At 43.6% G+C, this 13,567-nt stretch overlaps 5 protein-coding genes across 5 annotated transcripts; 1 reads left to right on the top strand and 4 right to left on the bottom strand.

Moving 5' to 3' along the window:
- Nucleotides 1–1,688: 1,688 nt before the first annotated feature.
- On the bottom strand, nt 1,689–2,689 carry BDB00DRAFT_769488 (MoaB/Mog domain-containing protein; the record flags this gene model as incomplete). The annotated part of the gene is made up of 3 exons (XM_053119820.1): nt 1,689–2,284; nt 2,365–2,496; nt 2,584–2,689. The coding sequence occupies 3 exons, from the start codon at nt 2,687–2,689 to the stop codon at nt 1,689–1,691; spliced, it is 834 nt and encodes a 277-aa protein (XP_052976349.1).
- A 278-nt stretch (nt 2,690–2,967) lies between these two features.
- Nucleotides 2,968–4,884, top strand: BDB00DRAFT_839534 (uncharacterized protein). Its single transcript, XM_053124705.1, has 7 exons — nt 2,968–3,068; nt 3,207–3,246; nt 3,367–3,446; nt 3,545–3,640; nt 3,785–3,911; nt 4,040–4,173; nt 4,314–4,884. The coding sequence occupies exons 1-7, from the start codon at nt 3,033–3,035 to the stop codon at nt 4,590–4,592; spliced, it is 792 nt and encodes a 263-aa protein (XP_052976350.1). The 5' UTR covers nt 2,968–3,032; the 3' UTR covers nt 4,593–4,884.
- A 1,656-nt stretch (nt 4,885–6,540) lies between these two features.
- On the bottom strand, nt 6,541–7,893 carry BDB00DRAFT_769357 (arginase; the record flags this gene model as incomplete). Its single annotated transcript, XM_053119810.1, has 4 exons — nt 6,541–6,648; nt 6,736–7,348; nt 7,432–7,603; nt 7,674–7,893. The coding sequence occupies 4 exons, from the start codon at nt 7,891–7,893 to the stop codon at nt 6,541–6,543; spliced, it is 1,113 nt and encodes a 370-aa protein (XP_052976351.1).
- Nucleotides 7,894–8,512: 619 nt separating this feature from the next.
- Nucleotides 8,513–11,188, bottom strand: BDB00DRAFT_839542 (Aldehyde/histidinol dehydrogenase). Its single transcript, XM_053124706.1, has 7 exons — nt 10,863–11,188; nt 10,741–10,790; nt 10,410–10,653; nt 10,133–10,316; nt 9,504–10,047; nt 9,006–9,404; nt 8,513–8,926 (listed from the first exon to the last, which is right to left on the bottom strand). Exons 1-7 carry the CDS (start codon nt 10,996–10,998, stop codon nt 8,708–8,710), a joined length of 1,776 nt encoding a protein of 591 aa, XP_052976352.1. The 5' UTR covers nt 10,999–11,188; the 3' UTR covers nt 8,513–8,707.
- On the bottom strand, nt 11,130–12,233 carry BDB00DRAFT_839543 (uncharacterized protein). Its single transcript, XM_053124707.1, has 2 exons — nt 11,945–12,233; nt 11,130–11,883 (listed from the first exon to the last, which is right to left on the bottom strand). The coding sequence occupies exons 1-2, from the start codon at nt 12,174–12,176 to the stop codon at nt 11,150–11,152; spliced, it is 966 nt and encodes a 321-aa protein (XP_052976353.1). The 5' UTR covers nt 12,177–12,233; the 3' UTR covers nt 11,130–11,149.
- Between the last annotated feature and the right edge of the window lie 1,334 nt (nt 12,234–13,567).

Raw genomic sequence — 13,567 nt, forward strand, 5'->3', positions numbered from 1 at the left:
TTTAATGATCAGACTGTTTTCAAACCAGCGTTCCCCGGACAACAGGCACTCGTTTTCACACCCCAGTATGTCACTCCCACGATAAACCCGGCGAGCTACAGCTCTTTACATAATATGGATTCAGAGCCCTTTTGATTCTACTTGATCGGTACTAGACACTGGCCATCATTGTCCTGTGGGGAATATACCAACATGTGCATAGTCCTATACGGGCTCTACCTTTCTTTTTGTTCCTCCAGTGATGTTCAGGGGCTTGACGCATATTATCTTTCTTTCTAGGAGAAAGCAACAAAGTGTGCGAGAAAATAAGAAAAGGGGGGGGATGATGAAATTCAATGTCGTGGAACCTTGGAGAAAGAGATATGAGCGTTGTGAGTCACTCTACTACTTGGTGCAGTTGTATGATATGTTCTTACTTACATATAACTATGTTACAACGATGATTCTTCGCTCACAAACATGCATCCAAATGAATAATGAGATAGTGCAAGGCACCATACAACAATCGTTTGGAACTGGTGTCTCGGGATCGAATACTTCTTTTTGATGCTGTCGCTGCTACGCAGGAATATGAAACTGATTGACCGAGACGATCACACGGTTAGTGGATGCTCAGGCACGGCCGCATGATATTGGTATATACCTCTGTGATATACACTATTATGCGATAATGAATATGTGGTGACCCGTAATTATATGTCTGCTGTATCATCATATGCAAATACTTGTAAAGGACCCGGCTTTTGCGTTGTTGCAGCAATCACCGTCGGCAACCCTGATTTAATATGCCTAACCTTATTTTTACGAATCATTATGAGATATTTTGAGTAATTATAACTTGGATTATATAACAGAGTGCTACTTCATTATCAGTGCTGCTTCCGTTTTGGCCGTAAGGGCACATCGTACATTTCTATGTACATATCGCACTGTAAACCTGGCGGTAATCGCACCGTAAATCTGGCGGTAATGCAGCAGTAATTACAAAACTGGCAGATCATTACTTTTTTTATACAAGATTTTATTTTTAGCCAGCTTGTCGGATTTTTATTTTTTGCAAGCATTGCATATTTCGGATTTCTTTTCTTCCTAAGCTTGGATATACTGATGCGGTATGTACTGTAAGATGTAGTACTGATACTTGAATATATTAGGTAGCATTCTATATCCAACTTCTTTATTAAAAGTACTGTTCTGGTCAATAAACGATGGATATATAACGAGTAGATGTTCGGAAAGTTGTCGATCTCCAAACCAGCTCCAACCTCTGAGATGGGCACTAGAATTTGCTTTTATAGCAACACCGACGTGATTACGAGGAGTCCCCTTCCTCGGGAAATCCTTTCTTCTTCAAGAGAAGAAGAGCACTCTATTAGCGGCTATGTACATGTTTTTTGCTATGCCGACTTCACAGTTCATCCAACGTATGATTCCGTTAAAGATGCGAGCATAATCTTACTGTTATACCCATGAAAGGCTGTGATTCTCGGCACAGTGGATCCTCCGTATCTGCCTCTGAAACAACAGTAAATGGTGAATAACGGGAAAGCATATAAAATACATGGTCTATCGAATTAGAAGCTATTATGTAGTAGTAGAAAAATAAATATACAATGCACGTTTAAGAAAAGGGACTGGGTGCATGAGAGGAGGAGATGACTGTGGAAAGAGATGAGGAAGAGCGTTGTCTACGTGTCAACGTGATCCACCTTTTTGACCGGCTCAAAAAGCCACCCTTTGATACCATCCAGCACTTCGTTTCCAATGATTTTGATGGCCTCCTGGTCACGTCCCACAATGCTAACAACAACACGAGCACCGTCCTTGCTTGATCCCCACTTGGGATAACTGCCAATCTTGACATGCTGATCGGTTACACGATTCTGTGTCTCTGTCAAAAAGTTGGCAATATCGCCTTCAGACATCTTTGTAGCTACTTGTACGCGATAATAGCGTCCACCTGCGCCTCGCTCTGAAGCCATGTGCTCAAACCGTGGCTTCAAATCCGCCATCAGTCGTTCAAAGAGTCGAGGGATACCAGGTAGAATGTGTATATTGTCGTTGACGACCACCACTGGCACCCATAATTCGTGCGGGCTTGTACGTAGTATCTTGGCGGGCGCAGGAAATGTCGCCATCCGCTTTCGAGCGTCAGTCAGTTTCCAGTCCTTGAATTTGACACCCATCACTTTTTGCATGGCTGTGCAGGTCTCTTCATCGACTTTGAGTGGCAAAGAGTATGCGCGAGCAATTGCTTCATAACTGATATCATCGTGTGTTGGGCCTGATTTTGTTGGTAGGAGTCGTTAGTATACTGTTGTATATTTGTGCATAACTCGAGTCGTTTGACATTAAGTTCTTTACCTATTCCACCGCTCGTAAATACGAGGTCGTGCTGGCTTGATAACCGTGTTACCGTTTGAGCAATATGATCGTAATCGTCACCAATAATCTCCACTCGTTTCAAATCAATACCACAGTCAAACAAATACTTTGCTAACGAGGTCATGGAAAGTAAAAGTCAGCGTACCATGGTTATTGTTATTGCAAAACGTTTTTATAGAAGCTGTCAGTGGGGCATACCCAAGAAGTGAGCATTAGAATCGCGTGTTTTGCCGTTCAGAATCTCGTCCCCAATGATACAACAGGCTGCTGTCACTGGCTGATTTCTTGGTGCTGTGGTACTCATAAATCGTTGTCTTATGCTTCTGTTCGAATTTAATAGTGAATCGCTGTATGTTGATCTTGCCCGTGTCGTGACTTTGGTGAATAGCGCTACTTTGTGTAAGGGAGATGGTGGTATATATGTTGAGGGTGGAGCAAAAGTGGTTGCAAGTCGCTTAATAACAAACATACTATTGTAGTAGTAGTGTGCAAATGTTCCAAATAAAATAAAAGAGAGCGTTCTTGCCCTAGCAACTTACCAAATATGGACGAGCCTTTGTCTGAGAGTTTGCGGCATTATCCATGCGAGACTGCGACAAGCTCGCAAACCGTTTCTTTCTGCATTCTTTTCTATATGCTTTCCCACAATGGCGGCTAATGCTCAAGAATTTAATATCGAAATGGTAAACTACATACACACCGTAGAGAAAGACTCGGAGATATTTGCTTTTCAATCGCTGTAAATAGGTTTTTCTTTCGATGGAACTTTTACATTAACTGAAAGGGGTGGGGGGGGGTTTTTTGGGGAACCTTCTTCATAGGCCGCAGTTCCACGGGAGCATGTCAAGGATGTTCTTCGAGGTATTTACAAATGGAATTGAAGAAATCATCTTTAACACAGCTTTAAATCAGGTTCTTGATGCTCTTTTCTCGACCTTACCTTCGAGTACCTGACCAACTTGTTCTTATATGATAATACAGCCTTACTTCACTCAATATTCTTCCATCGATTGCTTGTACACGTTACTCCTCGAGAATTTGTAGTCTTGGATACGACAGTGGTAGGTGATTTGACACGTGCTCCCACCGACTGCTTCCTCAGCTTGTTAATCAATCAATGCTTTCTCCCACTTTTTCCACATGAACGATCCACCTTTAGTCCGCAACTGATAACCGAGATGTTGAGCATCTGATCGACGAACGAGCCGCGGAGTTTGTGCAAAATATATGCTCAAGCCATGTGAAGCAGGGCAAGGTATATATCCATCACCTATTTACAAAGAATGTGTATATATGTGGGTGGATAATGAACGAATAAGCGAATGTGAGCGCAGGAGGAGGAGTGGATGATATAGTAGATAAGAACTACGGGCTGAAACGAGTGGATCAATTACCATAGATTGCGGTGCTATTTTACGAACAACGGGATAAAAAGATTTGGTTTCAACTGTCAAAAACCAAAGAGCTTGTGTGCTGGGAACGATGGGCCATAACCATGAGCCTAGCACAACCTGCAAATGATCAAGGTAAAACGCGGTATATCAGGGGACATGTCATGAAGGAGGGGATTTGGGAGGGATAACCGTGAACCATCTTTTAAGCTAACACTTTCACGATGTATATAATGCTATTTCTTATTCAACACATTTTTCAGACCGACAGAAAATACAACGATCTTTAGAAAAGCAGCTATCAAAATCCCTGCATGATATATTGAGGCTAGCAAATGATCACAAGGAACATATTCCATCTATCAAAACCATAGATGGCAATCCATTCCCATATCATGTGAGTATAACAGTATAAACAGGATGAAGGGAGAAATATGGGGGGGTGGAAAACGATAAAATAAAGCGTCTCGACTTGTCATAAAGACGGATGGGAATAATTGATCAATAACACTCTTCTCCCATTTCTGTACTCGATAGATTGCTATTTTGTCACAATCAGAATCATGGGGTGCAATGATTAAACGGTTGCTGGTCACGGATGCACCGGCCGCCAGTGGCACCGAGAGTGATACGAGCGCAACGCCATCACCTAGTTCAAGCTCTAGTATAAGAAGAGGATCGTTAGGAGTAGGCGGAGGTAGCAGCAGTGCAGGTCTGGCACGGCCTGCTCCTACAAGTAGTACCAGCAGTAGTAGCAGCACTACTGCTGCAGCTAATATTTTATCAAGGAGTCCAAGAAGAAGTGATTTAAGCTAATATAATAACAATCTTTTATCTATCATCCCATGCAATTGCAACCCCACTCTCTTAACAAATATAACTATATTAATCCTCATCGCCATCACCATCACATGTACGCACCAATTCACATTCGCACCACCACCGTCACCTCACTATTACACTTAACATCGTCACCTATTATTATTATTATTATTTATTATAGACACCGTAAAGAACTGCTTTATTTTTTTATTACATATCATACCACCTATCTTTTTTCCCTTCTTTTTGTCAGAAGCCAAGCAATTGTATGTATCATTTAAACAACAATGTCTTTTTGAAAGACTTTAAGCATTTATTTTCTAAGATATCATCAGAAGCTAACACAAGTTGGCAAGTAATGGAAAGCCTGCACTCAACAAATACGATGAAAATGATGTACGAATATCCCCTTCTAGGATTATGTAATGCGGCAGTAAACCCCTGCCGTTGATTTCATATGAGTAGTAATCTTTGTTGTTGATGTTTGTGCGATAACCCAAGAAGTTTGAAAAAGTTGAAAGATTGAAAGTTAACGGGTGTGACATTAAAGGGGATCGACTGTAAATATCAAGGCTCCTCCTCATATAATGAGATGCATATATTGATTCAATCTTATTAAAGAAACAGCTATCATATAATGGCCGTTTCTGTCTACGCAAGACCCAACGCACAAAGAATACTTACAACATACTACATCGTAAATTTGATCTTTCCGTCTATGGCTACAATCGAAGGAAAAAACCACAGGCCGAACAAATCCAGGCTCTGCCTATAGGGACAGTCTATAACATGAACAATTGATTTTCTACTAGAATCGTCAAACCCGCGCCGCTCTAATGAGGCAGTACTCTGTATGAGTTCATAAACTACATCTCCCTATCATGAAGGAAAGAAAGCGAGTATAAAAGTCCTTCTAGCAGTGAAATATGACAGGGTTTAAAAGACAAAAGAAAGTCAATTAGTGCTATGTGCGTCCAATTGCAAACAACCACTCATCCTTCGGTGCTTATTCGTGTGTTGTCCGTAATAATTCCGCGCCGTACTTTGTCAAAAAGTTTTACCCTATTTTCTATCAGTTTACTATACTCTACCATCTACAATTGTTGGTGGGGAAAAAGTTTGAAGCCGACTTTTGAGAAGGGAGACAAAGGCGAGTTAGATCCATGTATTTGCTCCTTTTCGAGTCGTCTGATCAAGGTAAAAAGTACTAAGCAGATATGAATTTGTGAGTAGACGATATCTTTGCGCCTCTATCATGTGTATGATATGATACTCGAGATAATTACTTAGCATTGATTAGATGTCGTTTGATGGATGCGTTATTTGCGTTGGCAGAATTAGCTTGGACATAGGTCAATTGTTTTAGCATGATCATGCAAGTTTAAAGTAAATTTTATATATCAGCCACGATGTGGCGCATAAGGTATGCTAAACCAAAAATCAAATGGACGACCAAGGCTTACACGAAACGCCGTCCAGCAGGCAATTGATACATGTCGTATTCGTCTAACAGTCTACGAGCGCCAACTCTCAAGGCAATGGCTCCTAACCTTTCTCTTTGTCACGGGCAAGCAAAGATCATGCTTATGCTAGGAAATATTCCAGCAATTCTTTTTCTCCTTTTTCCGATTGAACATCGCTGTGTAAGACCTATATTTACATATTACAATACTGGCAGCAATGGTTCATCATACCCTCGCTCCCTATTGTGATTGAGATTGTGGTTTAGTGACGTCTGCAACATTAACGATATCAACAGTAGAGTATTTAGAATGATACATACATATGTGGAAAAGCGTAACATAATGTATTTTTTATTGAGCGAAGTATATGAAAGAATGATGGAAAGTGTGAAATAAATATGCAGCTAGCTAGTACCAAGAACTAAGTATGAACAGAATACAAAAGAAATGAAGTGGGTGATGCAAAATTAACTTGCTGATTACGTAATGGGGGTCTTGACCATCAGGGACATGACTTCAAGCATCAAATCGGCAGCAGCCAAAGCAGTGACTTGAGCATTTGTATCATAAGGAGTTGATACCTCGACCTGAAAAGCGATCAAGTTAGTATAGATACTCCATTGTTTCAGCACTCTATATTAATAAGCATCGATCATGAAAAAATCAACACTTACAATGTCGGCACCAACAAACTTGAGGCCCTCTAAACCACGGACGATGCGCCGCAACTCACGAGTGCTCCAGCCCCCAGTCTCGGGAGTTCCAGTAGCAGGGGCGAAAGCAGGATCCAAAACATCGATATCGATGGAGAGATAGACCAGGTTATCGCCGACGCGCTCACGAATACGTTCAATAATGCCCTGGGTGCCAATTGTGTCAATGTCACGCGCCTCGACGATTTCAAAGCCCATTTCAAGATCGTTTTCATAATCACTTGGTCCGCTGAGGGTGGTACGGATACCAGCGTGGATCGACTCACCCTTCTTGAGCAAGCCTTCTTGCGAAGCGTGGTAAAAGTAAGTGCCGTGGTTGACTGCAGCCACAGCAGACTTGGAGCCACCAAAGACTTTGGGCTTCCACGTGTCAAGGTGAGAATCAAAGTGGATCACAGAAACTGGGCCGTAGGCACTGTTGATTGACCGAAGCAGGGGCAAAGTAATGGTATGGTCACCACCGAGAGTAATGACACGAGGGAACTTGGTGAAGCTGGGAGTAGCGGGAGCGTGGTGCAAAACTGCTTGATGGCCATCCTGGATCTGCTTAATAGCAAGCTCGTTATCGTAGGAGCTGTATAGTTATGAATACATTAGATTTACTAATTTTACTTTATGTGCCAGCTTTGTAGATGTGGAGAAATGAATATTTTATACCTGACAAAGATATCCGAACAGTCAACAACGCGGGCACCGGCTTGGAAGGGATTGACGTCCATAGGGACATTATAACCACCATAAAGAGCTAGTCTTCGAGAGCCATCTCTAATTCCGGCAGGGCCGAATCGAGCGCCAGGACGGTACGAGGTACCGGTATCGAAGGGAGCGCCTTTAACAAAGTTAAAGTTAGCATAATGTTCAGCTATAGAGTTCTCACAGGTTTTATCTTCTATATTTACCAATGAAAGCAATATCAAATTCGGCGGTATCGTTGCTCCAGCACTGCTCGTAGGGAAGATGAGCAAAAGTGGGGATACCAGCAAACACGGCATCGGCAGTCTTGCCACCATCGCCTTCAGGAGCACCAGGATCACCAACGGATGGGGTAGAGGATGTCTGGACGTTGTGCACAGCTTGACGATTAGGACGGATATCGTGATCGCCAAATGATTGTTGCATGGGATGTGCAAAGACCGAGTTGACAGCGGCAGCAATCAAGCCAACGGAGAGGATAATCTTGGGTACCATCTTGGCGTAGTGAAGTGCAGAAGAGCGGGAGGAAAAAGAAGAAGAAGAATGTAGGTTGGTTACTGGGGCTGGGAGAGGGTCGTTGTCTTTATACTTTTCCATTGAAGAGACAAAGGTACGAGATAACCGGGGGATGGAGGGCTTGATTTAAGTGTTTCTCGGTTTGCATTATGTAAAAAAATGTGTAAAGCGCCTGGGTTGCCTTTTCTGGTGTGATAAGATTAGACATGCGCGACTTGGTTATTTTTATGTAATATCACCACTCGCTCTCGCGTGCCATTACCACTGACGAGAGACGTGTTTATTTTCCTTTGCTGTACGTAGTAATAGAGAGAAAGAGAGATGAATCTAGTTCAAAGATTACTCTATATGCTATAGTGCTTCATGGCGTCAGTCCTGCCGCTGTAAGCTATTATGACGGTCATGGCTGCTCAATGTGCTTTGAGCGTCAATCAGGTTGTACCGACCGAGATAGTGCGGAGAGAGACGCGTCGAACCAAATTTAGTGATTTCATTAGGTAAAAGAAAAGTGATAAGCGGATTATGTTTGCGCAAGAGCGTGATTATTACAGTCAAGTGTTAAATTACTTTTTTTAAAGTTTTTTAGTTTGTAGAATAATAGATACAACGAAAGAGAGAAACATTGAAAGAGTAGGGGAAAAGATGTTTACGTGTTTTTCGCGTGTAAAGTAGTAGGGAAGAGGTTTAGAGGGGAAATAATGGCGAAAAGCAACAGTTTCTTTTTTTACATGTTTGCCTTGGCAAGATCAAACACTGCCTTAACCTTGGCCAGATAGTATGGTGCATACATCATATTGATCAAGCCTTGCAAGAACGTGAAGCTCTTGGTCAAGCTATCGATGGGGTAGTCGAGGATCGGAGGAATGGGCGTCTTGACGAAAGGAATGCGATCTACAGTGACGGCCTTGGGCACACACAAGCCGCGGAGACCTTCAACACCAGCCTATTTTACGTAAAAAGAAAGCACCACCCGGTAAATAATCGCACTCTTTTTAAGTTTAAAACCCAATGACTTTACTTACAAAGCGGCCATATCCGGAGATACCAACACCGCCAAATGGCAAGCTCTGGCACAAGTAGTTGACAGCAAAATCGTTCACGTTTGTCATACCAGTCTTGAGTTGAAGGCACATACGTTCAGCAAGCGTCTTATCAGCAGAGAACACGGACGATCCCAAGCCGTAAGGGCAAGCATTGGCAATACGAACAGCATCCTCAGGTCCATTATGCTTCATGATGACCATAATGGGTGCAAAGGCTTCTTCGTTGGCAATTTCCATATCCGGGGTCACATCCACAAGCAATGTCGGCTCAAAGTATTGGCCATGAGGATGCTTGGGATGTTGGTAGCGCTTACCACCCTTCAACAAACGAGCACCGCGCGACACAGCCTCTTGAACAAGTCCTTCCAGTTTCTCAAACTATTTGTAATTTTCCAATGGCACCGAAACATTATAGTCAACATACATTCATGCCCATCGTTCAGCAAGAAGCCCTCCATATCTGAGTCTGTATATTACCTGTGTACCCATTGTCTGTGCACCACAGTCGACGCCTTCACCATCAGCCAATACAGAGCCCTGACGAAGTCCCGAGATACGCTTCTCCATTTCTGCGATGACCTTGTCATAGATTTCAGCAGCAATGATAATACGTTCGATACCAATACAGTTCTGACCGCAGTTCTGGAAAACACCGCGCATCAGCACTGGAATAGCCTGGTTGAGATCCGTATCCTTGAGCAAAATGGCACAGTCTTTGCCACCCAATTCGAGCAGACAGGGTACCAGAGAGTCGACAGCATTGCGTTGCACGAGCTTGCCAACACCAGGCGAGCCAATGAAAGTGACATGGTTCACACCGGATCGAACTATAGCCTCACCGACGTCAGCGAAACCAGTAATGAATTGAACGAGATCGGGGTCGTGGCCGTGCTCAGCCAAGCAGGTCTGAACAATACGCTGGTAGTACTGTGTCGACCAGGCAACATATTCGGATGCTTTGACAATGATGGCATTACCAGACATCAAAGCAGAAATCACGGGACCCAATGCATTATGGAACCTGGATATAGTAAAATCAAAATCGTCTAGAGCGTTAAATTACTTTGATTTGGTACTTTTACGGGTTTAAATAGACGGAAGCTTACGGATAGTTCCAGCTGACAAGAGCAGCAACAACTCCCATGGGTTGATACACAATTTTGGCATGCTTGTACATCATCATCAATCCAGGATCACGGTATTCAGGCGAAAGAACGGCTTCACCGTTGTCAATAGTCCAGCGTAATTTGGCACAGGTCGTAATGACTTCACCAAGCGAGGCATCCACCACTATAATTCATACACGAAACACCCAATGAGTAATCAAATTGTAGCCATCCCCATCCCAGCTTAAATCGTGATAAGCGACAGCAGTAAACCTACTCGTCTTGCCAGTGTCTCTGCATCCAACGCGGCAAATATCTTCTTGATTTTCGAGCACAAAATCCAATAAGCTTCGCAAGACAGCACGTCGTTGTTCAAACGTAGTCTTTGTCCATTTTTGTTGGGCACTACGGGCACGTTCATAAGCCTCTCCGACTTGCTTGACCGTAGGCGAGGGAATATTACCCATGTGGTAGCCAGTGGCAGGGTCATAGCACACAATCTCACCCGGGTTGTGAGGGTCCTAATAGGGTACAATCAATCCGCGAGTCAGTATTAATGAGTTTCCTATTTCTCAGCGTCGGGCCGTTTAATCTTTGCCAAAGCTTACGCGAATAGAGGGGTTTTCAAGAACTGGGCCTTTCCAGGATGGATGAGCAGCTAATAGCAATAATACGCGGTTAACGTGGTACCGCCTTTATATTGACATTCTGCTTTCCGAGGTACACATACCAGCAGGTGGCTCAACCTTGAACTGCTTCGTTTTTGGTTGCGAAATCCACGAGAGCATGAGCCAGCTCACCAATGCACCAAAACCAATGGTGGCCCATTGCGTGATGGTTAATTCGGACAAATTTAGCGAGTCCATCCGAGAAACTTGAAGACACACAGACACGCTTGTTCGGCCCGGTGTTCCTTACCAAAACTTCAATTTTGAGCGGCGTTCGAACGTACAAAGTGCTCTGTTCCCTTTTGTATGAGCCGGGTGGAGGCTGAAATTTTATTGGTTGGTCACACGTTCAAGGAAGTGGCGTGCCAAAATGAAACGCATAAAGGAAGCAACAAGAATAGTGAAAAAAAGTACAAATTAAGATATATGAGCCATTATTCATCCACAGAAATCTGAGGATGTAGTTGGTGGTAGAGGTGGAGGGCAGACTGGGCAACGATGGCCGGGTCAAAGGGGATGCGGTCGAAAACCAGCTGCCAGTATGCGCGCCAAAGAGCAAGAAGCGTACGTACTCTGGACGGCGGAGATGTGTGGGGTGAGTGTGGAGGGAGGAGCAAGGCACCAATTGAGCTCTGTGATGAACTGTGAAAGGCCCAGGGCTGTTGGTCCGACGTAAAAGAGAACACTCCAAACCTGTGTCCATACCTGCCAGCGCGGTGGACAGGTGATGAGAAAATGCGGGATTGTGTCGAATGCTCTGTTTCCTGCTAAAGTATTTCCATTTACCCTGAGTTGTACCAATAGCGCCTTCAATATCTGATATAATGAAATCGCTCTCCATGAAATCTCTACTTCGGATCTCTTGGTTGGCCGAAGAGCGTGGAGAAATGTACACTCTGTCCACCAAGGACCTCGCTTTAAGTTTTTGCACCGTTTGTCGCAAGAGACGGACTCGTGTTGGATGATCATCGTCTGTTACAGACTTGCGGCAGTAACCAACGATGGTATGGTTATCTTGTTTCATCTGTTTGATTTGTTGTCGAAATTTTGGTATGTACGTCTTGATGGATTCGGCTACAATGCCTATAGGACATATGTCTATGAGCATCACTTTCTTCAACAACCAGATAATTTCGCATCTTACCGTGATAAGCTTCCTCAAGCACGTATAAAGTACGATACCGGACTCTTTGGCGACCAGGTCCTTCCGTACTTTCTCGTCGGATAGTCTCAGATTTGCAAAGGCTCAGATTGTTTCTGCTGCACCATTGTGCAAATCCCAATGAGGATTTCTCGTCGAAAAACGTGCTGAATGGTGATATTGCTGCTTGAACCCCATCCATCGTTACCGATTTTCTGGTATATAATTCGTTCATTGGGTTTTCGGCAAGCTAGGCTATTTAGAGGAAGTAAAAGTCGTAACAAGGTTTCCGTAGGTGAACCTGCGGAAGGATCATCATCAATCGAAGGTTGGTAACGAAAACCTCGTTGAAGAACTTCTTGGCCATTGATTCGGAAGCTATTAAAATGACAGAACTCTTATAAGGGCATTTTCACCAACACAGAAAAAAATACTGTATAGTATTTACAGCACATACTTACTTAACACAGGGTTAGCATTTTCGCTTGCTGTGGCTGCTTCTGAGACTTGATCCTGATATTCGTGATATCTGAAAGGATTCGACAACAAAGTTCTTTTGGGTATCAATACTGGATCTGTTGGATCCTGGCTATAGCAGAGCACCAGGTCCCGCACAAGCTCCAGGTTTTTATTGCTCTAAGCATAAAGACACAGAAATATATCACCGATAAGGGTGGAGGATATACGTACGACGTCTGTATCAACTTTTTGTGTCCGTTGGCATACCCGAGGTGGCAATAAGAAAGCTCCTGGAGATGTAAGACCATTTGCAAGAGAGAAACGCACTATGCGCATGACTTTGCCTGCGTGTCTGCTTTGAGCCAGTCATGTGTGGCCGTATACAACTCGTATTCAACAAGCGCTTTTGGCTGTTGAAACGATGTCTGTATTTCAACGGACCTTGCGAGACCAAACAGACATGATACAGAGGAAAAGGAAAAGACAAGGGGACAAAGGAAAATGCAGGGGTTTAGAAGATATTCCTGCCCCGGCAGTCAGAAGGTCATATGGTTTTGTTTTGCCTCCCTTTTTATTCATTGTTTTTTGGCAGCAAGTTCGGTACATAGCTCTATAATCTTTGCACAGTTTTTGATACCCTTCTTCAGGCGTATCCAGAGTCCCGACTTTAGCTCCTGGCCAACACCCACGACAACGATGTCGATGCTGTTGACAACACCCGCGACGGCCACCTGATCACCGACTTGGCCGAAACTCTTAATTGTCCGGTGCAATTTTCCAGAGCAGCTCGAATTCATCCCACGAAGCTGTCTCGATCTCTCCGTCGCTCTCGCCATGCGATGGAGTACACTGGCTTTTTTCCGTTCAATATCCCACAATGAAATGGCGCTACGTAAGAAGAAAGTCACGGCGGTTCGAAATTAATGTACATCGAATAAGGGAACATGACCTCATCAATTCATAAGAGTTACAAGAGACATACCGCCATCATCGCCTGCTGAATACTTCAAATACGTAAAATCAGTCCTGATAATTCACGTCGAATTGATCCATTTGTAAAGTACAAAGGCGGTTCTTTACTGCCAACAATCCCAAGTTGACTTCGTCAAGTCACAGCTCAAGTTGAACTGTTTAACCGAATCGCAGCAGCAGCAGCAGCAGCAACAT

This window comes from Zychaea mexicana (genome assembly GCF_025766255.1).
Source record: "Zychaea mexicana strain RSA 1403 chromosome Unknown BDB00scaffold_76, whole genome shotgun sequence".
Classification (NCBI taxonomy): domain Eukaryota; kingdom Fungi; phylum Mucoromycota; class Mucoromycetes; order Mucorales; family Lichtheimiaceae; genus Zychaea; species Zychaea mexicana.

What these genes read in the sequence shown, in the direction of transcription:
- BDB00DRAFT_839534 (XM_053124705.1), top strand. Translation starts at nt 3,033, where the DNA reads ATGGCGGCTAATGCTCAAGAATTTAATATCGAAATG. An exon ending in GCCATGTGAAGCAGGGCAAG is followed by an intron (nt 3,641 to 3,784) that starts GTATATATCCAT and finishes CAATTACCATAG; the next exon opens with ATTGCGGTGCTATTTTACGA. An exon ending in ACAACCTGCAAATGATCAAG is followed by an intron (nt 3,912 to 4,039) that starts GTAAAACGCGGT and finishes CACATTTTTCAG; the next exon opens with ACCGACAGAAAATACAACGA.
- BDB00DRAFT_839542 (XM_053124706.1), bottom strand. Translation starts at nt 10,998, where the DNA reads ATGGACTCGCTAAATTTGTCCGAATTAACCATCACGCAATGGGCCACC. An exon ending in CAGAGACACTGGCAAGACGA is followed by an intron (nt 10,317 to 10,409) that starts GTAGGTTTACTG and finishes TATGAATTATAG; the next exon opens with TGGTGGATGCCTCGCTTGGT. An exon ending in CACAGACAATGGGTACACAG is followed by an intron (nt 9,405 to 9,503) that starts GTAATATACAGA and finishes AATTACAAATAG; the next exon opens with TTTGAGAAACTGGAAGGACT.
- BDB00DRAFT_839543 (XM_053124707.1), bottom strand. Translation starts at nt 12,176, where the DNA reads ATGAACGAATTATATACCAGAAAATCGGTAACGATGGATGGGGTTCAA. An exon ending in GCTTGAGGAAGCTTATCACG is followed by an intron (nt 11,884 to 11,944) that starts GTAAGATGCGAA and finishes TATGTCCTATAG; the next exon opens with GCATTGTAGCCGAATCCATC.